The sequence below is a fragment of the Malurus melanocephalus genome, unplaced genomic scaffold (genome assembly GCF_030028575.1).
Source record: "Malurus melanocephalus ecotype Western Australia unplaced genomic scaffold, MMel_1.1 scaffold_54, whole genome shotgun sequence".
NCBI classification, from domain to species: Eukaryota; Metazoa; Chordata; class Aves; order Passeriformes; family Maluridae; genus Malurus; species Malurus melanocephalus.
In genome coordinates, this window is record NW_026623286.1 from 371,255 (window position 1) to 394,322 (window position 23,068).

The 23,068-nt window shown below is 36.9% G+C and overlaps 1 protein-coding gene across 4 annotated transcripts in view; it reads right to left on the minus strand.

The window, feature by feature from the left end:
- Window positions 1-1,052: 1,052 nt before the first annotated feature.
- Window positions 1,053-23,068, minus strand: part of PIP5K1B (phosphatidylinositol-4-phosphate 5-kinase type 1 beta) — a 93,756-nt gene continuing 71,740 nt past the window's right edge. For all 4 annotated transcript variants that reach the window (XM_057365547.1, XM_057365548.1, XM_057365546.1 and 1 more), the window contains 4 exons: window positions 19,375-19,530; window positions 18,567-18,714; window positions 12,070-12,187; window positions 1,053-1,776 (listed from right to left, as the gene is read on the minus strand). In XM_057365547.1, the coding sequence (XP_057221530.1) occupies window positions 1,774-1,776; window positions 12,070-12,187; window positions 18,567-18,714; window positions 19,375-19,530 (425 nt within the window). In that variant the 3' untranslated portion in view covers window positions 1,053-1,773. The remainder of the gene's footprint in view (window positions 1,777-12,069; window positions 12,188-18,566; window positions 18,715-19,374; window positions 19,531-23,068) is intronic.

Genomic DNA, 23,068 nt, shown 5'->3' on the forward strand with positions numbered 1-23,068 from the left:
ACGTGTATCCTTTGGGTTCTTTGTAAGAACAAATGATTCAGATGTTGCAGTTCCTAGGTTTTGAGGAAAAATTGTCATGTGTGTTCTTTATGAAAGTTAATAGTCTTTTCCCCAAATGAACTAATGACAAGTATCTGTTTTACATAGAGACACATTCTAAATATCCCACACACTGTGCATGAAGGAGCAGACACTTGATGCAGATGTGCAAAATGTTTTTGCGTATTGGACAGGCAGACTGATTTTCCATTTCTCAGAGAATGCTGCAGAAAAATTAYCTTGCTGAGATTAAACAGTCTAATTTTAAAGCCTAGAAAAGTGGTAATCATGAGATACAGACTCTAAACAAAGCCATATACTGCTTACTTAGAAAGCCAAAAACTCCAAATCTCTTTACATTTCTCTGTTCTGTGCATAATTAAGGAGTAGTATCTTCTAACTCATCAGGATTATATGATTATAAGAAAGTWAAACAAAACAAAATCACCACAACTATCCTCCACTAAGCCAAACAAAAAAAATCYACCACACCAAATCCTTAAATGAAAAATTCTTTGCACGTACAAGGCCTAATTCTAGAACTTAAAATGCCAAATTCTGGTTTTGTCARTTTAGAAGGTTTACTATGCTTACTCCTAGAAGAAATGTTATTGCCAACAACAAAGTGACACCTGTGCAAATTTTTAAATACACCACTGCATTGCAGCATGAAATCTTGGACTTACAATCACTGGCCTTTGGCATTATCTCTCTGTTACCTGAGAAATCAAGGAATCAAAACAGTTTCTGTAGTTACTCTAATTGCCCATACTGGAAAACCTGAAATGGTTTTATAAAGCAGTGCCTGTTGAGTATCTTCCTTTGCTTTTTCTATTCTAATTTCAAGRTTCCCCTTTTCATTATAGAACTGATAAAGACAGATGCCATGTTTGTTGTCTCTCAAGAGGCCTCTTAAGATCATCTCAAAAAAGTAAGAGAAATGCAAGAGCAATTAAGTCCAGTATAGATCAATAACAGGATGACAGGTGTATAGTCTTTAGAATAAAATCTTTTATTCATCAATAAAACTATAGTTTACAGTAGTATTTTCTAAATAAATTATAGAATTTTCTTTTACAAGAAATAAAGCAAAATCAAAAATATTTCAAGGACAATATATGTACACAATGTAAGGCCTTGTTATAAATAACATTTTTATCTCCTTTTTACCAACAGTGAAAGTATCTTTAGAGGCTCATTTTCATATGGTATGTGCAGAGATTTGCCCTAACCCTCATACAACATCAGTTCCAATTTCCACTGATGTGGACCTAAGCTATTAGAACTGAGGGGTCAAAAAAAAAAAAAAAGAAATTGATTTTATTCACCACTGTGCTTATTTTTAAATAGGTGAAGCAGATAATAGGTTTTGCTTGTGCATAGTTACAGAGTGCATGCAAATGAAACCACTAGAGAACTGATAAGAAAATATCACTTTGAAGTCCAAAAAAGGTGATTGGCAATATTGTAGAAAGCAGCCTGAATACACAGTTCTTCACAGTTGAGCAAGCAACAGCAGATGACAGCAGAGTGTGGAATGTTTCATGTCATTTTTGTCAAGTCCATCAATCCTTTCTATGGTTCAAAGATCCTGACACTTCTTAGAATAAGTTCTGTTGATTATTAGTCTTTGTCTATTAGGCTCAGCAAATTCCTCCTTCTTAAATGAGGAGTGGAGAAAGTGCTCTTCATTAACCATGGTCACTTCTCTTAGTTTTTCTCTTCACATATTTGTTACTGGAAATAAAGAAAAGGCAAGTTAAAGAGTTGTGCTTGGTTTTTTTTACAGAATTATAAACAGGTAGCATCTTTCTTCACCTAWACAAGCTGCAGCACAATTTGGCAGTGATTCTCTTATGACCTCCAACCCAACCAAAAGCACCGGGTCTCTTTTCTTGTACAACAGCTAACCCTTATGCATTCTGCAGGTGTTGCAGTACTCTTGAACTAGAACTACTTGCTACTGCAAAATGCTGAACTCTGTGGATGTCAGAGAAGACAGAACAATCTGAGAGCACTCAGCATTTCACAACAGCTTATTTTTATTTTGCAGAAAAAAACCAGCAGTCTTTGTACATCATGAATAAAAGTGCTGTCAATTTTGCATGGTACTCTTTCCCCACCTGAAAAATCATATCTGTCAAAAAAATTTCAGACACAACTAATATTCTAGCCAACGTTGCAGCAATCATTATATTTCATACAAAAAAAATAAAATTACCTAATAATGTTAGTGGATTAGAGTTTTCTATACTACCTTCATGTAACAGAAATAGCTGGGCAGTTCTTTGAATCCCTGCAGAGTTAGAGATTAATTGAAAAGAAACTGTTCTTTGCTGAACATCTCATTATTACAACTCAAACTAAGGATAAACTGACAGCTGAAGAATATATTTCAGTAAATTGAATGCATCTCRGTTACTATATTCAAAATGGAGCACAACACACAAGCAAAACAAGGGGATCTGTAATAACTTTACTCTAAAGCCTTTTTAAAAAACATTCCAAAGGTGCAAGGTTTCATTTATTAAGCAGATTTTTAAAGTCACCTTTACATTGTATTTTTTTGATACAAGCACTTAACTAACCTTTAAATAGTTTGACAACTGTCTAATCTTGATTATGAACAAAAAAATCTCTGAAGGCATTTCTTAACCTTATCTAAGAGAAAGATAATCTTTATTTAAATCAATATTTTAGTTATGACTTCTAACACTAGCCCATGAACCTTGAGGAATGATATTTCAATATTATTCTCTGACAACCTTTACATTTCCTACTGTATTGTGGACCAATGTTAGGGTCCACCAATTTTGAACCATCACTATAACCAGTGATGCCAGTGAGCACAATGCCAATTTCTTAAGGAGCTGTTCTGTCTCTCTCTGTGGATTTATGGTCTGGCAAGTGAAGTCTACTACTGTATTAGTCCCTGGATATGCCAAGGCAGTAAATTGCTTAGCAAATGCAGAACAATTTAATATGCGAGCTTAAATTGTTGGACAAGTGAGTAAATTAAAGTAAGCAGAATTCTAAAATCAATACAATACAAGCTAACAAGCTAAAAACAATATAAAGCTAAAGCTAAAATTAWTTTTTTAATCAATTTTAAAAAAAAAGTTGAAAAATGCTAGTGCAAATAAACAAAATAATTTTATATGAAGCCAAGAAAAATTAATCAAAATTCTCATTAGTACTATCTCATTTCTGTCTGAAAGATCAGATATGAATAACTGCAGATCCTTTTCTAATGTATGTAGTGATCACTCAGCATAACTTTTAACTGTCTGGACTTACTACCATTTTTCGCTAAGGAGGCTATTGGTATTGCTGCTGGTGGTTTTATGGTATTCCACAATGGAATTATGACTTATTCTTGTTCCCTGTCCTCTGGTGCTTCCAAAGAATTTCAGTGATTGCTGATGGAAAAAATTCCAATAAAACTTGCATAACAGAGTTGGAGAAAAGAGACCTGAAAATAACTTGTAGCAACTGCTAACTGTAGGAGTCAAGCACAGAAATACTGTTGATGGTACAAATGCCATTTTAGAGCAGATGGGATTTTCAGATGTTCATATTTATGTCAGGTACAGGCCAGTACTGTGAGTGTAATTCTGGAAAGAAATCCATCCAATTCAAGTCACAGGACATGATACTCTAGGCAACATTGTATCCACTGCACATATTGATTACAGATAAAGGAATTTTTTTTTTTTTAATGAAAACTGAGTTTGCTGTAGCAATATAGTCCAAAATGATAAATAATGCACAAATGACACTACAGGATTCATTCCTATAATCCCTGCCTGAGATGTCTCACACTGTGTATATAATGAATTTACAATGTTTGAGCCTAGTTGAGGCTTTTTGTCTTGGAGCATTTTTGTGCTCCAGTTCTCTTTCCATGGATATGTCTTTGAGCTGATTGATTTCCTCTTATGGTGTTTTAAAAGCCCTGGGCATGAGAACATGTAGTTCAGTGATAATACATGCTGGCATTTTAGCACTTGGCTTACTCAGGCAACGTATTGCTTGTAATCTGAATTGGTACCTTTTTAATCTAATCAAGCACCMTGTCTGATTTTCATGCAAGGGTGACTGAAATGTTCCTACTCACATAGTGTTACTTCTGCAAGAGCACCTCTGCCAAACCACATTCAAGTGCTCATTTGTTTTTCACCTCCTACCAGCTTTCAGTTTTATGGGAGACATAGGCCTCYTTTTTCCTCTCCTTTGTGGGATTATGCATGGATGGATACAGGAAAAACATAGATAACAACAGAGGAAAGGAGCAGTTAACCTTACTGCATAAAACAATTTGGCTTGCCCCTTTTAGCCTCAAACAAGATTCTGTTTTGAGGAGAGTGCTTGATGGGTTCCACTATRTGCATATAACATGTTAAGGATTATTATACTCCCAGGGGAAAGAAAGCATGCTTGTAAGTGGGAGGATCTTATTTCCTTTCTCATAGTCCCAAAATTCAGGTTCTGTCTACCATGTTTTTCCACCAGCATCTTCAATGGAAATTGTGAGGCAGAGAAATGGAATCTTCCATAAAAAGAGCAACATATCAAAATTTGAGGTATGCTGTGCAGTGTGACTGTGTAACTTCTAGCTTGTTTTTACATATGTGCTTCCTGAGAATTGCTTTAATTTCAGCTGCACTTATTATTCCACAATAGCACCCTGAAGAAAATGACACCTTTATTAGCATTTAACTGAAATTATGGAAGAGAGTGCAGAAGAAAAGAAGTACTGAAGAGAAAAAAGAGTCAGGCGCTTTGAGAATTTCTAAATAGGCATTTTATAGACCAGTGTTTGTAAATCTGCTTACCTATGCCTCTACAGCAGCTTTGAAATACAAAATTAATCTTCAATATTATTTTAAGACTTAAGAATCCTATATAAATAAATTGGCATTTGGAAATAAAGCACACCATAACTAATTTTTAATGTAATAGTATAATAATATGCTATCCATCTGAAGAAAGCATAGCTATACTCACCAGRCTCAAAATACACTGGTCTTGTTCATCACTACAGTTATTTCATTATTTTATTTTACTGAAGAGTTTATTAATCCATATYCTCAGTAGCTATGACTTTTAAATGATATATAAATTTTATGACCCTTTCCTTTAACAATGGGAGGCAATGCTGTATTTCCATGTGAAAAATTCTGTACTGCCCAAGAGCCTTGCATAGTAGTTAAATATACAGAAGTATTCTCTAAGCAAAAAAAAATCATTAATGAAATCCTATAGGCTAGGATACAGGATGTTCCTATAGAACATACATTTATTTATTTTAAATCCTATAGACAGACCATATATTTATCTAAATCCTATATTTACCATTTACCATCAAATTATTTAAGATGTGCAGTGTCAAAATGGAACCAACTTAAAAGTTTGTCACTGCTATTTACATGGATAAACTTAAAAGTTTGTCACTGCTATTTACATGCATGTCCTTGTTCGGTTGGAAGTGTAAGGGAAATCAAGGCTACTTGAAGTAAATCAATTAAAGAAATGCTTTAGCCTTATACTCTGATTTTACTGATATTGTAATATAGTGTRTCAGCTATCTTTATACATAATTTCATGGGAAGGCCAAGAGCACACAATAGGATAGTTTATAATTGCACATGATGCTTTTTCAGGGACAGAAAGCTCATTCAAACAATTTGAGACTTCACTGCGGAACAGAAGGAGTAAGATGACTTTTAAGTCATTCCATWATTTCTAAGTGGAATTATCACTTTCAAGGCACTCCATAGTGGAGTAAAGTCCACCAGTGCTGGAGTAAAGTCTTCAGGATCAGTTGCACTTGCTGATCATAGCTCAGTGTTAAGAAACTTCTGAAAGATTTTTCTTATAATTTTTACTAATCAAATTCCACAGAACACTGAGACTCTGTTCTGTTCAACAACATCTGGTGATGTTTAACACTTTCCTGCTTGTATATCAGGTGACGATGCCTGAACTGGTAACAATAAATAGGGCTTCAGGAGAATTTTTAAAAGATACCAAGTTTATTTCCAGAGGAAGAAGGAAACACTACTTTGTTTTCTATATCTTGTTCTATTATTCTATGCTATTTAATTGATACTTAAAATTATTTGTATGAATTATTCAGTATTGTAACTATCTTACTAGAATAATTGCAATAATTTAGATTGACTTACACCTACTGGTCACTGCAGATTATGCTTTGTCTCTTTCTAGTCATAAAASCTCAATTTCTTAAACTATTATCTGGGTTAAAAGCTTTATGTAAAATAAACCAATATAACATCAAAGTAAACATGGATTTGAGAATGTATTTAACAGTGCTGCTTAGGGTGGCAGGTGCACAGAATGCTAGTTTGTACTTGGTCTTTTTTCAGAATTAAGAAATCATGGGCCCAGAACAGCATGCAGTTGTGAACCCAAGATGTCTCTGTATATGTGTCCTGGATCAGTTACCAGGTACATTCTCAATTTTGACATCAGCAGCACAGTGTGAGCTTGAATGGAGTTCCCTCAATGTAACACCCGCAACCCAATACTCTTAGCCATAGGAAGATTTTTTTTTTTCCCAACCTCTGTTCCACCTCACCTTACTTGAGTATCTGAATTTCCACAAAAAAATGTTCAGAAAATGCCATTTTTAAGCTTCCCTTTATATTAAATTGRCACAATATTATTTCATGGCATTTTTTCCCCATTAATGGGACAAAAAATCCATAGCTCTTAACTTAGAGGACTAAAATTTGTCCAAGAAGTTTAGCATTTCAAAGCAGGAGGCAGACATCMAAGTGGTGACTGAATGAAGCAACTTAAGGTATTTTTCATTATAATATATAGTGGATAAAACTACAGCAGCTTGCCTTGTGGTAGAAACACAGACAAAGATTATTAATCACAGGGTTAAAAGAAAATCTGAGAATGTTATTTTAACCCACATTCTTTGTCTTGTACATTTTAAAGGGCAGAATGCATCTTGTGACCTTTCTAACCAAGGTTTAGAACAGTTAATGCAGATATCGTTGATTTGCTTTATTTTTGAGACATACATTAGAATTTACTAGCCTGTTCCTAGTGCTCTCAAAAACACGCATCTTTTCCTTCTAACATACTTTATTTACCCTCCTGTGAAAGCAAAAATGCCTTCTGCTCAGCACTTATACTTTAGTATCAYTAAGTTTTCCCAGTCACCAGTTAATTGTTTCCACGTCTACTGAAGGTTATTGGGGGGGCATCCGGAAGTAACAAGTGAGTAAACAAAACAGGATCCTTAACACAACACAAACACCTTAAAAGCCTACAGGGTACATGTGATTAGGTTACAGCTCATTTCCACAACAATCTCAAAATTGTTAAGTAGGCATAAATACAGAGTGTGGGACATGAGAAAGAAGACAGGGTAAGTAACTTCTCAAGATGAGTTTGCTTAAGAAGTAACCTGTGCTTAGCTATGTTATCCAATCTTCTTGAAGCTGTCAGCTGTTCCATAATTAGACAGTTCAGGGTATGTGCCTTTACCTTGATTATTGAACTCTGAGTTTGTTTWTTTCAGGGTGTGGAGAAAGGGTGCTGCTAAGTTCAAAAAGCATCTATGATTCTCTCCACTTAAGACCTATTTATTTATGTTTCTTCCAGACCTTTATTCAGGGGAATAAACAGTGAGTATTTGTATGACTTCCAGAGTTGGGGTTTCATTATTTTTCTGTTGATACTCCTCAGTGGAATACATGTATACTTACTGCAGTCTCCCAGACATAATAGTAAYGAATGTTTTACAAGCTGAAACGTAGCCAAAGAGATCACCATCGCACCTGAAACTCATACAGACAGCTTTACAAAAGGTATTACCTGTGCCTGTCATTGGATTTTCAGAGCATCCACCCTACAGTCTTCAAACCTAAAAAGAAGTCCTTCACAGTCCTACACAGTGTTATGGGTAAATAAGATTCTTGCTTTATAAACTAAATTCAAAGGCTATCAACAAGAAATGGTTGGCCAAATGGTTGTTTTAATGGGGCCAAAAGAACCACAGAACAGCCCAAGTTGAAAGGATCATAAGAGATCACCTATTCCAACCTTTTGCAGGAAAGGGAGCCTGGGTGAGATTATCAAGCATTGCCATTCAGTTGCATCTTGAAAACCACTTGTGATGGGCACTTTATCACATCCCTGGGGAGGTTATTCCAGTGAATCATTACAAAATCAGGTTCATTCTGAATTGTTCTCCTTGAATCATTCTCATTGTAAAAACAGTTGCTTCTTACATAGAGAGCAGCCCTCCCTCACTACAACTGCCTCTTGAGAAAAGAAGGGTCTCAATCCTCTTTGAAGTCATACTTTAAGTTCTGAAAAACTGTGATAAGATCCCTTCTGAAAATTCTATGGGCTGAAAACACCTAACTTTTACAGTTTGTCTTTGCTCAAATGATAGGTTCTCCACATCTTTGACCATTCTTCATGGCATTCCCTTGACCCCTCTTCAGTCCATCTGCATAGGTTTTGAAACTGTGTGGGCTGGAGCTGGGCACACGACTTCCTGTGCAGTCTGACAGGACARGCGCTGATGAAGCGGGATGGTCACACCTCTCCCTGTTAGCAGTGTCCCCATGGATGCAGCTCAGGATCCACTTTCCCTCATTTGCTGCAGCAGTGCCCTGCTGAGCTGTTGTCTGTGAGTTGTCTGCCAGGGCCCCTGGGCTCCTCTTGGCAAGGCTGTTCCACAGCTCACGGGTYGTAGCCTGGCTGGACCCTTTGGTTGTGTGGTCCCAGGTGCAGGACTCTGCCCTTCTCTTTGTTGAGCTTTACACAGTTCCTGTGGCTCTCTTTCAGCCTGTCCAGGTCTGTGAAAGGCGGCTCTCCMTGCTGATGTGTCCATCTCAACACCCAGTTTAGTGACACAGCAAAYGCGGTGAGAGTGCTTTCAGTGTCATCATCCAGATCATTCATGGACATGTTACAACATGGAGCCCAGCACTGATCCTGGGGGAGCYCCATTTGTGACAGACTGCCAGCCTTAGTAAAACATACTGATCAGGAGGAAAGGAGCTATTGGGAACCTCTATCTTGTCAGCATTATTAGTAACGTTTTTCTCTGCCCTGTTTAGTAATGGGTCTGTGTGTTCCCTGGGCTTCTGCTTAAATGCTTATGTATCTGATCAGCTGTTGCTTCTTCTTGATATCTTTGGCCAATTCCAGATTTAGCTGAGCCTTGACCTTCATGTGTACARCCCTACAAGTCCTAACAAGGATCTTGTAGACCCAGAGAGCATCTGACCACCTTTCTATAAAAGGCGTGCCTCTTTTTTGCTTTTAACAACACTCAAAAGCTCATTGTTAAGCCTAACTTGTCACTTATTCTGCCTTCTTCCTTTCACTTTGTGGGCAATGGACTGTTACTGTTCTTCCAGTAGGATGTTATTTAAAAACTTCTAGCATTCACATGCTGCTTCGCTCTCCACGCATGCTTCCCCATTAAATCCCTCGTATTGGACCTCTGAAAATTCCAAAGTTGGCTTGTCTAAAATCCAGGGCCTTTTGTCCTTCTCCTGATCTTTGGTATGCTCAGCAGGATCTTAAACCCACAATATTGTAGTGATTGCTGCATCTGAGGCTATAATTTGAAGTTACATTGTTTCTTCAGTTTGTGAGCAATAAATCTAGCAATGCATTGTTCCTAATCAACACGATGACCAGCACCTTTGGCAGAATGCAGTCGTGATGTATTCCAAGAATCTCATGGACAACTTGTGCGTTGCTGTACTGATCTTCCAACAAATGCCTGGGTAATGAAAGTCACTGATGACAACCAGGCCCTTTTGGCTCAATACTTGCTTGAAGAGCCAAAATAAGTTTTTGTCAGCCTCGTCATCCTTGTTTGAAGGATGGTATCATACACCTAAAATAAGATCCTCCTTGGTGATGAACCATCTAATCTTCATCCTAAGACRTTTGTTAGACATTTTGTGGTCTCCATAGCTTACCTTCATACACTCAGATTTCTTTTTTAATGAAGTGCAGCTCCACCTCCTCTTCCTGTCTTAGCAAAAGGGTTTGCAGACATTTGTTATGACCTTGCAGTCATGTGAGTCTTTCCACCAAGCTTCTGTGGCTCCTATCACATCATAACTCTCAGACTGGGCATGGACCTGCAGTTCCTCTACTTATTGTCCAGAATTCATGCTTTGGTATAYATGTACTTGAGGTGGTTGGACTTGGCTTTCTTCCTTTGCAAAGTGATGGGAAGCATTCCCCACTACTCTAGTACACCTACATGCTCRGCCATACTTTGCTTATGAGCATGGAGATATCACAGCCCTGGATCCTCCCCACCAAGTTAGTTAAAAGCACAATTCAYTAAGTCAGTCAATCTGCTAGCAAGGTTAGGTTGTATTAGCAATTTTTCTGCTTCCCCTAGCATTCCAGGATTCCTGAGTCCCTCTTTTTTGAACTTTACGATGTTGAACAGATGATTCAGGTCAACACTAGATTAACAATGAGCCAAATTAACACAAGTCTTACAGGAATAGATTGATTTAATGGGCTACTTGAGGTCACCGTTAACTAAGTCAATTCTGCATCTAACTGTCCACTAGTACTTGCTACTGTTTTATTTCAGTGGAGGCAGGATGGACAGCAACTCCCCAGAATGTGCTGGATATTAAATTAGTAGTTATTTACTGGGTACTATACGTACTCAAGCGTTGCTGGCTAATGAGAGGACAAAAAAGTCAGGGGCACAGCCTACAGCAAAACAGGATATGACAAACATGTTTCATCTCGATGTAAGATCAGGCACAAACATGTTTTATCTCAACACAAGAAGAATTTTTCTGGACAAATCACTGGAACAACCTCTGCAGGGATATGGCAGAGTTCCCTTTGCTGGAGGGTTTTAAGCTGCGTTGAAAAAGGGTGCTAGATAATCTTATCTAGACTCTGTTTTCCACCAAAGGTTGAACTGGGTGATCTCTTGAGGCCCCATCATCCTGCACTGTTTTATAATTCTAAAATCTTAGGGATTACCTAAGACAAAAATCAGGTAGCTCTAGGGACAAGAAAAATAAAGAATGCAATGAACTTTATCTAGAAAGGAAACAGCCTTGTCTCTGTGAAACATTTATTAGAAACATGAACAGACTTCCCTGTTTTGATTTTTCATCTCTGGCACAATTCTTGCCATTTAAGTCAAGGGAAAATGTTATTAGGATACTATCAGAATTGTTTATGACTTATGAAAATAAGCCTTTGGAAAAAAAATGCCAAGCTTAACATACCTGCCTCCTGTATTTATACTTACAATTTCAAAACAGCCTAAAAAAATTAGATGCACAAAACTTCATTCAACTGGAACTGGAATTGGGTGCCTACTGGCTTTATGTCTGTGGAAGGTGAGCTATAGATACCAAGAGAACTCTTGAGACACAGGTGATATGAAGACAACAATAGACAGACTTGAGCTTATCTTTCAGCAGTCAGATAAACTGCTCACTAGGAACTGAAACAGCAAAGAAAAGATACATTTTTAATGTATCAGCCACCACAATTGGACAACCCTTCAAAGCAGGAAAGRGGGCCATTAATGTACTACATACTGAGCTCTAGTTCACTTGCTTCAAAATCACTGATGTAAACACAGAACTGTCCTTGCTGAGAAAATTTAATTTCTACATTGTAAAGTATTCAATGTGAAGAGGAAAGGTTTTGTTGTTGATATTGTTATTTTGGATTTGGGGATTTTTAACCTCCAATGGAAAACAACAGAAAAAACCTCCTACCATTAGAGAAAAACTGAAAGGTGTTTTTGGCATACTTCATTATTAATGCAATAGTTAATARGCATACAGATTAGTAAGAAATTTGATTTGGCACATCATATTTATGTAAACTTATGCATACRTGAATGAATGATACCTCAAAAAACCTCTGGATCTTGAAGTCCAGCATATATTTTAGTCACTGACTGAGCCTGAGTTTAAGGAATTAAAGGTGAAAAAGCCCGTAAGAAAAAGTTTGACAACTTACTAAGTAGACATCCAAAACTGAAGCATTATCRTTTTCCATTTCCAGTGTGCTCTGTTCTGAAGTCAGATAGATGGCACTGTCTCCCAACGTGAATGTTGAACTTGAAGGTAACCCTTTACTGCAAAGAGAAGGGAGACTACAATCAACCAAAAATCCAACTTGCAAAGAGCTCAGTTGTAGCTGAAAATTTAAAAGCAAGCTTCTCTATTAAACATAAAAATCTTGAAATACTTGAAAAAAAAAGGAATGTAAAGAAACAAAGATAGATGTGTTTGCAATGGCTAGATAATGAAAAGCTCAGATCTGATTAACATACAGCAACCTCAGATACATACATATTTTATTTTTGCACTTACTAAAATTTTATTAGAAAGTAATGCTATTCCTGRGCTTCAATATTTATTTAAAGAATGAAACTATGTCACATGATTACATTAATTTCAAAATACGTTACTTCCATATTACATGTGGTGTAAATTTTGATAGTATTTTGTAATTCAAAACAGGGAAAAAAAGATGAAGCAATTAGCCACATTGTAACATTACAGCATTAGTAACATTGGACTTTTCCATGCAGACATAGATGCCTTGCCTCCAAAAGTTCCAAAGGAAAAGTGGGAGAACAAGAGTTAATGTAATTAATAGACCTCTGCAAGACGAGATGTTTACAGAGCAGGTGTACTCCATTACTTTATTCATAGATTTATTTTTTTTATTTTCTGCTTTTCAGAAATAATGTGAAATTGCAAATGCATCTACATAGAAATCTTATTTTGTAAAACACTWGGTCCACAAAGCTGAAACACTCAAAGGTGATTTAATAGAATCAGATGCCCATTATTTCATGTCCCCACTAGCTGCCAKAAATTAGGCTCCAGGCTACCTTAAAAACTCAGCTGTCAGTTGTGCAGAAACATATTTTAAAAGTTCTTATCTATTTACGGACAAGGTGAAAAGCAAAAATTTTGAATTACAACTTAGTATGAAAACATGGTTACAGCCATCAGTCTAGATATGACTAATTTCCCCCTCTCTTTGCACTACTTTATTTCAGATGGGATATAACTTCAGAAAGGGCAAAACTAATGTGCAAAGCTCAGAATGAAAAAACTAGCACGTAAAGTTGAGATTCAAATGCTCAACAAAATAATGAATCAATGTCATACTGGAGAAGAGCTTTACATCCACCACATTACAATGTTCCCTTTATTATATAATGTACAAAACATCTTTTCAACAGCAAGACTATTTCCCATGCGCTAAGATGACCCAGGTCCCACTGACTTAGCAGCATTATTCTCACACCTGTAACTTATAATCTATTGAGYAGCATAAAAGAGTAAAAACAAAAATCTTGTCATTAATCTCTTAACAGCAATACACATGCTGTCAGCAGGTGGTAACCAAAGTTCAAATTTCTACAATAGCATCATCATTGCTTCATTTATTGCCAGTTTTAATGCAGACTGGTTTTAATGAGACTGGTAAGGCAAAGAAAAATTGGGGGGATACAGGAGAGAAAAAGTGAAACCCCCACATACAGTGTTTCAGAAAGAACAATTCAGTGGAACACTGAATATAGTTTTAAAGAATATAGTTTTGTAAACTTTTAATATAGTTTCAACACTGTATTGAGTTCTCATTCTCTATTCTTAGGCTGAAAAAGAAAGAAAAACCAAGGGAGAAAAAAAAAAAAAAAAAAAAAAAAAAAAAAAAAGAAAGCACTTCTACAGGTACTTGCTCCCATTCAGTGATGACCAGCCACAAGGGGAATGCTCAACTATGCTCTTGCTCTCCTCTGGCTAAAACATTCTATTTGATCTTGGTTCTTAATTAAGAAAAGTAAAAAAGAAGCAAAAATAATTCCATCACTAGCGAAATGGGAATGCTTTGTTTTTCTTTAAGCCACAATTATGTGTTACTTCAATCATAGTCAAATTTTCTTTCCCATGGGGATTCCCCCAGTGTYTCAGTGCATCTGCTCATAGCATTTAAGCATTCAAGTCTTTTTCCTCCACCCAAATGCTCATTACCATGAAGCTTGCATGAATTTAATTCACTTTGAATCAGATTCAGAGAAATTTGTTTAAGCTTCAGAAGCTAAGAGTAGTGAGTGCACAAACAGAACATTTAGACTTAACACATGAAGGTTTGTTTATGTAGAACACCAGACTGGGGAAAGGGATGTTTCATATTCCTTACAACAAAAACCCCAATGCCTACAAAYAGCTACCACTGGAAAAAAMCAGCAAAATATTTTACTTTTATTTTCTAGGCTCTCTTTGAAGAAGTTGTTCGACAAAAAGTCAAACCGTTGGACATTTTACCTCAAAGTCTGGATGCTTCAGGAAGCTTGACTGAATAAGAGAAAAAAACCCGTAACTCTTGAAAGCTCTCCAAAAGTGATCTCCACCAAGAAGCAACAAAATAAGGCAAACAAAGAATTGAAAAATATACAGATAAGAAGGAAGAAGAAAGAAACTACATATACATCTTAGAGAAATGAGGTATAGAATGCATAAAATGAAAAAATAATTAAGATTTCACATAGATTTTTTTTCCACTAGGCTCAGATGTATCAGAAGGAGTCAGCAGTCCTCCTAATAGAGCCCCCTGTATCTTGCCATTACTCTTAAGACATAAGTCCCTTTACATCATGAGCTTTTGTTTGGRTTTGGACCTGGAAGCCATGAGACCTGCTAAAAAATATGTTGGAAAGAGACCTTCTATATTCTTGAAATATTTAAAACATTAATTTAAAACATCTACAGTTTGAAACATTTTTAAATATTTTAAAACAAGTTTCAAACATTTCCAGATGCATCTGTAAAGACACTGACCTTCTTCAGCTCTTCACAATTCTAAAAGCAATGTCAAGTGAGACAAGAGTGCTCATGACATTCAGATTTGTCATCTTTAATTTAATTTTTCAGTACTTAATAGGAAAATTTTTCTGGAATGGGAAAAAAATCCTTTATCATTTTTGCTATAAAAATAAACCTTAATACAATATGTAAGTATTGCTTCCTAAGGTAAAATAAATCAACCCTTTCAAAGAAGTGGTTTTGGACTTAAAATTAAATTTTCTACTGGAAAACAAGCCCTTAGGTACTAAAATATCTCTGCATCAAATATAAACCTACTTGAGGAATGGAAAATATTTGAAAATTTTAATAGAAGAAATAAATTGTCAATTCTATTCTTTAACTGAAGGAGTACTTGACATTGCTCATGACAAAACCACTTGACTGAGATACAGCTTCATGGAACAGAAACCAGCTGTCTTCTGACAAACAAGACAGTCTATATTTGCTGAATAACAGCATATGTCATATTTGTCGGGTTGTTTTGTTTTTTTAATTCCTTTTTCCTTCTGTTTTTTAGGTCCAGGTTTGTTTTTTTTGTTTTTTGTTTGGTTTTTTTTCTGAAAAATACAGCCATTTCCCCCTCTCCACTCTCTTTCGTTCATACTGTTACTAATTCCTCTTCACACCATCTGGATAGCACCTCGGGTTTCCTCTGCATTTTCAACCGAGGAATAAGTTGGTGAAAATAATCAGCTTGCAGCTTGGAAAAACACTCCTAATAAGCTGTATGTTTACGGCTGCTGCTCAGACTCTGTTTTTCATTTTAATCACAAGTCCCCAAATGCTGCTCTGCATTATCTGCCAATTAGTAATGCTAGTTCTAATCTGTACCAAGCCAGCTTTACAAAAACCCTCCTCACAACACACAGCCTCAAGAGTTGGCTCCAGGGCAACACCTCTGTCTTCTTAACCTCAGAMGCAGCAGTTTCTCCCTTTCTACCACAAATGCTGAGCACTTCCAAGGAGAGATGGTGCTGATTGCCTTTCTTATGTTAAATGCCATTTCCTCCCCTTGGGGAAGGACTGCATTACTGGATAACAGAAACAGAGGGTAATTCTGAAGGAAAAACTCAACCAAAACAGAAAACATGGTGTGTGCTTCAAGATATCCAAAAGTATTACTGCTCTCTTTTTAATGAAAAAATAACAACACCTGCTTTCTTAGTGGTGRGGGCACATAATGCTCATTAGCACTAATAGGAGTCAAGGAGCTGTACAAGTATCACATTATTACTATGCGCACAGGATTGTACCCCTTTATTACCTTAAACCAGAAATTTGTGACAGGTTACAAGAAAGTTAATGTACTCTCTACCTTGTGTTATTTTAGTTGGAGGAACAAGGGAAAAGCCTGATGAAGAAGATACCAACTGTAATTCTATTAAACAACAAAGCAGATTGTCATAGTTAATTACATATTTAAGGATTGAAAGTAGGCACACATTTGTAAGCAAATCTTTAATTCAGGCTTGTTTCAAAGACTGCTCCAAGCTTTCTGTTTATCAGAGGCAAATGGTAAAATGATGAATCCCACATCACATAATTTTCTAATATTCAAAGAAAAGAACTCCAGAAAGAAAAAAACTCAGATATCTATAATTCAGTGCTTCATTGAAGCATGGGGGTTTTGGTGATTTTGTTTCCCTGCTAGCTTTTCCCATGAGAGGACTGAAGTTCCCTCAGTGAACCACACCACTATTTAATGAGAAATAAAAACCTCCATCAGGTCCTAGATGAAGAGGGCACACCTAGACCAGCRAAGATGTTACCAGGTAAGCTCTCATGACAGATCTCTTGGCTACAGTGTAGAATGTTTTGACAGAAAGTGTGGAGAGAACCACACATCTGCGAATGCTGGTTCAAGGTGTGCTGTGCCCTCTTGTACTGATGAAGTCAAAGCATGCATACGTGGACTGCAGACACTAACAATCTGATCTTGGAAGATAAGGATGTGCATGCTAATATGTACAACATGTATGACTTGGGAGGTTATTATTGACTGAATCACAACTGGAAAGTAAGTAAGTCTAGATATACAGTCMAAGTGTAGACCTGATAAAAACTTAATTTATTTTAGAATTATTTTGGAGTATCTGTACAGGAAAGTATCATGGACTTACTCACAGGTTTTCTCTACAGTTAATTTATAGAGTAAAGRATATTTGAAGTGTTTTAAACCTGAATTCTTTATTCAGACAACTCTACCATTCTCTTTTCCTGACTGATACTGACACAAACTTCTGTAGTTTTAGTTGATGCTTAAAGCAAATGAAAACTTCCAGTACTCTGTAACTTTACGTCTATCAAAGAAAAAACTTGGTAAAATATTGTGTAAAACTGGAGTCCTATAGATAACCTTTGACAGAAGTTGAAGTGAACTAACTTATTTCTACTAATGCTTATTCATCAGTAGTTGTATTTCCTAAAGCTTGTGTAGAAACATTCTTGCCCTCTATTTAAACTTCATCTTTATCATGCCCAAAACATACCTCGTTCCAAATTTTTATAGCAAACCATMAGACATATGSAAGATGTCACATCAGTGAGATTTATTTCAACTTAATGGAAGTGGAAGCTATAAATATGACTTTCATCAAGTAATGCTGCAASAAATTTTACTTTTTATGTAAATGCAGTTCACAAATATTTAGCAGGAAGAAAAATCCTACTGCCTCAAGATTGCTTCTAAAAATAACCTGATCTTTGTGGGCAACATGCAGTTTACAGTAAAGAACTATATCTTGTCACACGAGTGCATTTATCAAATTTATACACTGAGTAGTTCAGGATTCCAAATTATTCCAAACAATATTCAAGATGCTTGAGTGGCTACCCTTCTTGTTGAAAACAGGCAAACAAAGAAGAAATGGCTCGATACAATGCACAGTAAAGAGATTTGCAAGCAAGCAAGGTGATTCRATGCAGCACATTTCAGGTGCACAAGGAAGTGTACAGGCAATCTCCCAGCAAGACTTAGAGACTTAAGGATGGTATTGGACAGACATAGCTGAAGTAAATTCAAACACAATTCAAATCACATTTAACCTAGCTTTATAGTACCTGCGCCACTTTCCTTAAGACTTTCTGGTTTTTATCCTTCCCATATTAAAATATGACAGGTTGYAATCACACCCATGGAGGAAGTTTCATAGAAATTCACTTCAGAAAATGKTTGTTATGGAAGAGTTTAAAGCAGATTCAGCAGTGTACGTTCAGAATAAAGAACAACTTTTCCTTTTCTTAGTACATCACTATTTTCTGCAGCTGGTTCAGGCTACAGCCAAATTACGAGTAGTATTTCCTACCCTGATCTTAATATGGTTTGATTTATGGTAGAGACTAAGGTCTAAGCAAAGTTTAGATATCCAATTTAGTTTTGGAACATGAAGAAAAAGTCATATAACATTTTTTGACATGTTTATGCTTTCTATTTCATGATCCCCAATTACAATAATTACGAACAAATACATCATAAATCCTACAGGCCTTAGGCAACCCTCCTTCACTGGGAAGGTTACAGAGACACCTGCCCCATCTGCTACTTATTTTGCAAAGCCTCTTTCTATTGAGCACATAGTCAGATTTTCAGCAGAACAGTGGAGAATCCTTTAATACATACACAGACTTTACCTGCTAGAATAGAGYGTAGGTCGATCACGTAGACAATGCTCATCTACATTCAAAGAAGAAGAAGAAATTGTGGTTGCCAAAGAAGCTGCTTCAAACAGAGATGGAGTGCTTGGCACTAGATCTGGCCGGTGGTGCGAACCCAGTACTGCTTATGGAGAAATAAAGAACGTTAACAAATTTCATTTCAAATTGAACCCAGGAATCTGTAAATATATGGAGTCCTATAGTGCCCTCATCAGCTCCTGGAAGTTTCTTAATGTTTGAACTGATGAGATGATCAGATTCATGATTCATATGATCAGATTCATATGGCCATACCCACACTCTTTTTCTACAGAGTGAATTTCAGCTGCTAATCAATACATTTAGCAGAATACAGAGCAACTCCGAGGTCAAATATCAAGCAGAGGTATGAGTAATAAATTATTCTCAGTTCTGGGACTATTCCCATGCTACCAGGGCTCATTTATCAGATGGGACWAGGTGATTGGTTCTGCATTCAGTGTGGCTGCAGGCAAGTTCTGAAAGGGGCAAAGTTGGTATTTTTTCAAAAAGCCTCTAGGAAGAATGAACTGAGCTTCAAAAGACTTAATGTGACATTCAGTTTGTTTAGAAGTCAGTGGAAATGATAGCACTGGCTTTGGCCTTAATTTGCTACCTRGGCATAGAATAAGAAATAGAATAGAATAATTTGACTCTGATYTTGAGAGATCACCCTTACTGGGAGGTTTCTAATTACAGAACTTCTAGAGCTTACACAAAATTTCTTTGAAAACMTCGTTTAGGTTGTTGATTTGAAAGACAGTACCTTCTTCATCAAGGCTGGCATAGCTTTGTCCTTCAGCAAGAATGCCATGCTTTTCATCCTTCCACTCCTGGCTAACTGCACACACTATTTCTTGTGATGCTGCCTTTAGGGCTGTGATGGAATTGCACCGTTTCTTTGAAGGTGAAGGCTTTAAAGCTGCATTACCAAATGAATACAGGTGTTGAATGATGTCATCTTATCTTTCTGCACATCTTTAACAGCATACAGAAAAGTAAGTCATATGGAAAGTCTAAGCTTTGCGTACAGATGAAGAACATATCCAGCTACAAATCCACTTAATAAGCATTGTATTAAAACTAGAGCCATAGGTATTATTATTCGATCTGAAAGAGAGGTAATTTTGTCTTTTTTAGTTTCTTATTGCTTATTATAGGACAATAATTAAGTCACTGACATCACTAAGTTAAAAAATTCCTATGGAGTCTCAACCCATGTAATGAGAGACAGAATGATACAGAAAAAAAAAACCAAACAAGAAACCAGGAAAGCTGAAAAGACATTTGGAGTATTCCGGGACATTACAATCTTTTTTTTTTTTTTTTTTTGAGCTGTGAACTACTGCTAAGTAATGATACTGCAGAATTTCCATTTCAGACCCATGTGCCAAACATTTTCTTTGGGTGAAATAAACACTTCCAAAATCTTGATGGCCTGCACCCTCAAGCATGAGCACCTCTTTTTTAATTCTTATCAGGTCCTGCCAATTTAAAAAGCATTTTGAGTGAAACGAGGAACTGATCATTGCCACTACTATTGAACCATGACCCCCATCTGTAGTTCTTCTTCTGAAGGATGTCAACTAATTCATTTAGTGTTTTTCAGCTGCTGACTGCTGMTCTCTGTGCATCAGTTACACTATAACACTTCATTCATTGCTTTACTAAAAAGTTCAAATTAAAAACATCAAGTCACATGTCTGAAGACTGAAGAAAAGGATCAGATGCATAGCTGTAGAGTATTTTTTAAAAAAGAACATAGTAGATAGCTGCTGACCTAGACTACGCCCAAGACTAAATCCACTTATTAAGTTTTTGTTGTTAGTTGTGCACAGTTGTTCAGTGCAGTAGGGGAAAAAAACAACAGATTCAGAACAGGGCATAAGTGTTTAAACTGAAATGTCTGACTCAAAGCTTAGATATAATGCTCCTGAAGGCAGGAATACTCCCARTTCTTTATTTTACGAAAGAATGATAAAGTATTTGAACAATTATCCTGTATAAAAGTACATTRACAGCCCTGTATACAGAGGAAATCAGTAAGAGTAGGGTACTGAGACTGGTTAATAGACTGGAAAAATGAGACAGATGAATTAATATCAGGGAGAAAATTAGGTGTGATATCCTTTAATTGTACATTGTAGGCTTCAAATACAGAACAGGGTGTCTTGTCCTGGAACAAATATAGCAGTCAGAATTAGAAAGTACTGGGGAAAAAAGACTCAGGTGTTGAGGAAACATATATGGCATTTATTTTGTCAAACAGAGGTATAAAACAGTGAGGAGCAGACACTCCTTATTCTTTATCAATGCAKAGGAGTTCCTTTGGGTATTGTCTCAGACAACAGAACTCCCACCCGTTCTCTGGCAAGATTATTCTCAGATTTAAAGAGAACTATGTCTCAGGAGGCTCCTTTCTCCTTTCAGCTGAACTTTGCTTCATATTTTCTCATATTACATCAGACTCTTTTATTTTCCTATTAATCAATCTTTCCCAAAGGCTTTAACTTTTAACACCTTAAATCATTAATTTACTCTAGTATTTGTAGTCATTCTTGTTTTTCTTAAATACCCTTTACTTCTATCATTTGTTTGTATTTTGCTCTCYCTCTGTCCACACAGACTTGTTTCTCGCTCCAGATAACTAATGAAAATGTTAAGAGACCAKATTAACACTGGTCAAGAAGTATTTGCAAAACACCTTCTTAGTAGTTTAAGACAATGCCGTTGCTCAATACTCCTGTAGTATTTGAGCCAAGTGTCCCTTCCATATTTTGACACTCAAACTCCAAAGCAGATACAGTTCCAYGAGCAGGACTATGAAACTGCTAACTCAGAGCCACTTAAAAGTACACATTCTTCTACAAACTAGATAGTTCTAGCCCATCAGTTTGTACTTATTTGTCAAGAATTCTGCTTCATGAAAAAAAATTAAAACTGAGAAAACATTCTCTTCTATATGACAAGCAAAACCAGTTGTTCTCTTACAAGAAAGAAACAAAAGATGCAGTTTCAGGATCACTTCCATGGTTTAAAAAATAATTKTAGTAAAGGAGGAAGTTAGTATGTATGCATGCTGTTTGAAACACCTAATCTGTATGTCTTACTGTAACGTTATATACAACTTGTTATAATTATTGGAAAAAAACCTCATTGTATGTGTAATCAGAGCAGCTTTTCCCCRAAGAACAGCCTGGGCCACATCAAACCCCAAGCACTCACCTTTGCMTTGCCAGTATATTTAGCCTGTCTTCCCTACAGCCTTCCTTACTGTACACACATTCAGCACATCTCAGCAGCTGTCATAGAATGATTTGAGCTGGAAGGGATCTTAAAGATTATCTGGTTCCAATCCTCACTGACCCCAGGGACACCTTCCACTAGACCAGGTTGCTCAGATCCCCATCAAAACTGGCCTTGAACACTCCGGATGGGGCATCTACAATTTCTTGGGCAACCTGTTGTAGTGCATGACCAACCTCACTATAAAGAGCCTCTTCATTACATCTAACCTAAACCTACCCTTCCTCAGCTTAAAGCCATTCCCTCTTGTCCTATCACTATATGCCCTTTAAAAAGTCCCTCTCCAGCCTTCTTGTAAGCCTCCTTTAGGTACTGGAAGGAGTAAAAGATTGCTACAAGATTTCACTGGAGATATCTCTTTCCTGGGCAACTCGCTTTATTTGACTTCATAGGAGAGCTCTTCCATCCCTGTGATCCATTTGGTGACCCTCTTCTGGACTGTGTCCAACAGGTCCCTGTCCCTCCTGTGCTGGGACCCCAGAGCTGGTGCAGTGTTCCAGGTGGGGTCTCAGCAGAGCAGAGCAGAGCAGAGCAGAGGGGCACAATCCCCTCTCTCCCCTGCAGCCCACGCTGCTTTGGATGCAGCCCAGGACACGTTTGGCTCCCTGGGCTGGGATTGCTCATGGCTGGGTCATGTCCAGCCTTTCACCCACAGCACCCCGAGGCCCTTCTCCCCAGGGCTGCTCTCCACCTGTTCATCCCCAGCCTGTGTTGATATCAGGGGTTGCCCCAACCCAGATATATCACTTTGCACTTGGCTTTGTTGCCTGATGGGTCCACTTCTTGAGCTTGTCCAGATCTCTTTTGTACCCCAACACCACCCTTCTCTGCACTTGCAATGCTTCAGATTGAATTTCCTYTCAGTAGTATGACCAACATAAAAATTATCCATCAAATCATTAATATTTCTAAGACTCCCAAACAGTCTAATTTTCCTGAAAAGCTGTCATAACAGATCATGAATACAAGGGAATCACTACTTAGGGTTAATTAAAATTTTCTCTTTTTCATCTACAGATACCTTCACTCTACTTAAAATACCTTAAATTTTTTTAGTACAGCTACTCTGAGCTTTCTCCTTTCATCTGTCTATCCTATTCTTATTTAGAATTACACAAAATACTTACCACCTACTCTCCTGTYTTCTTGTTGCA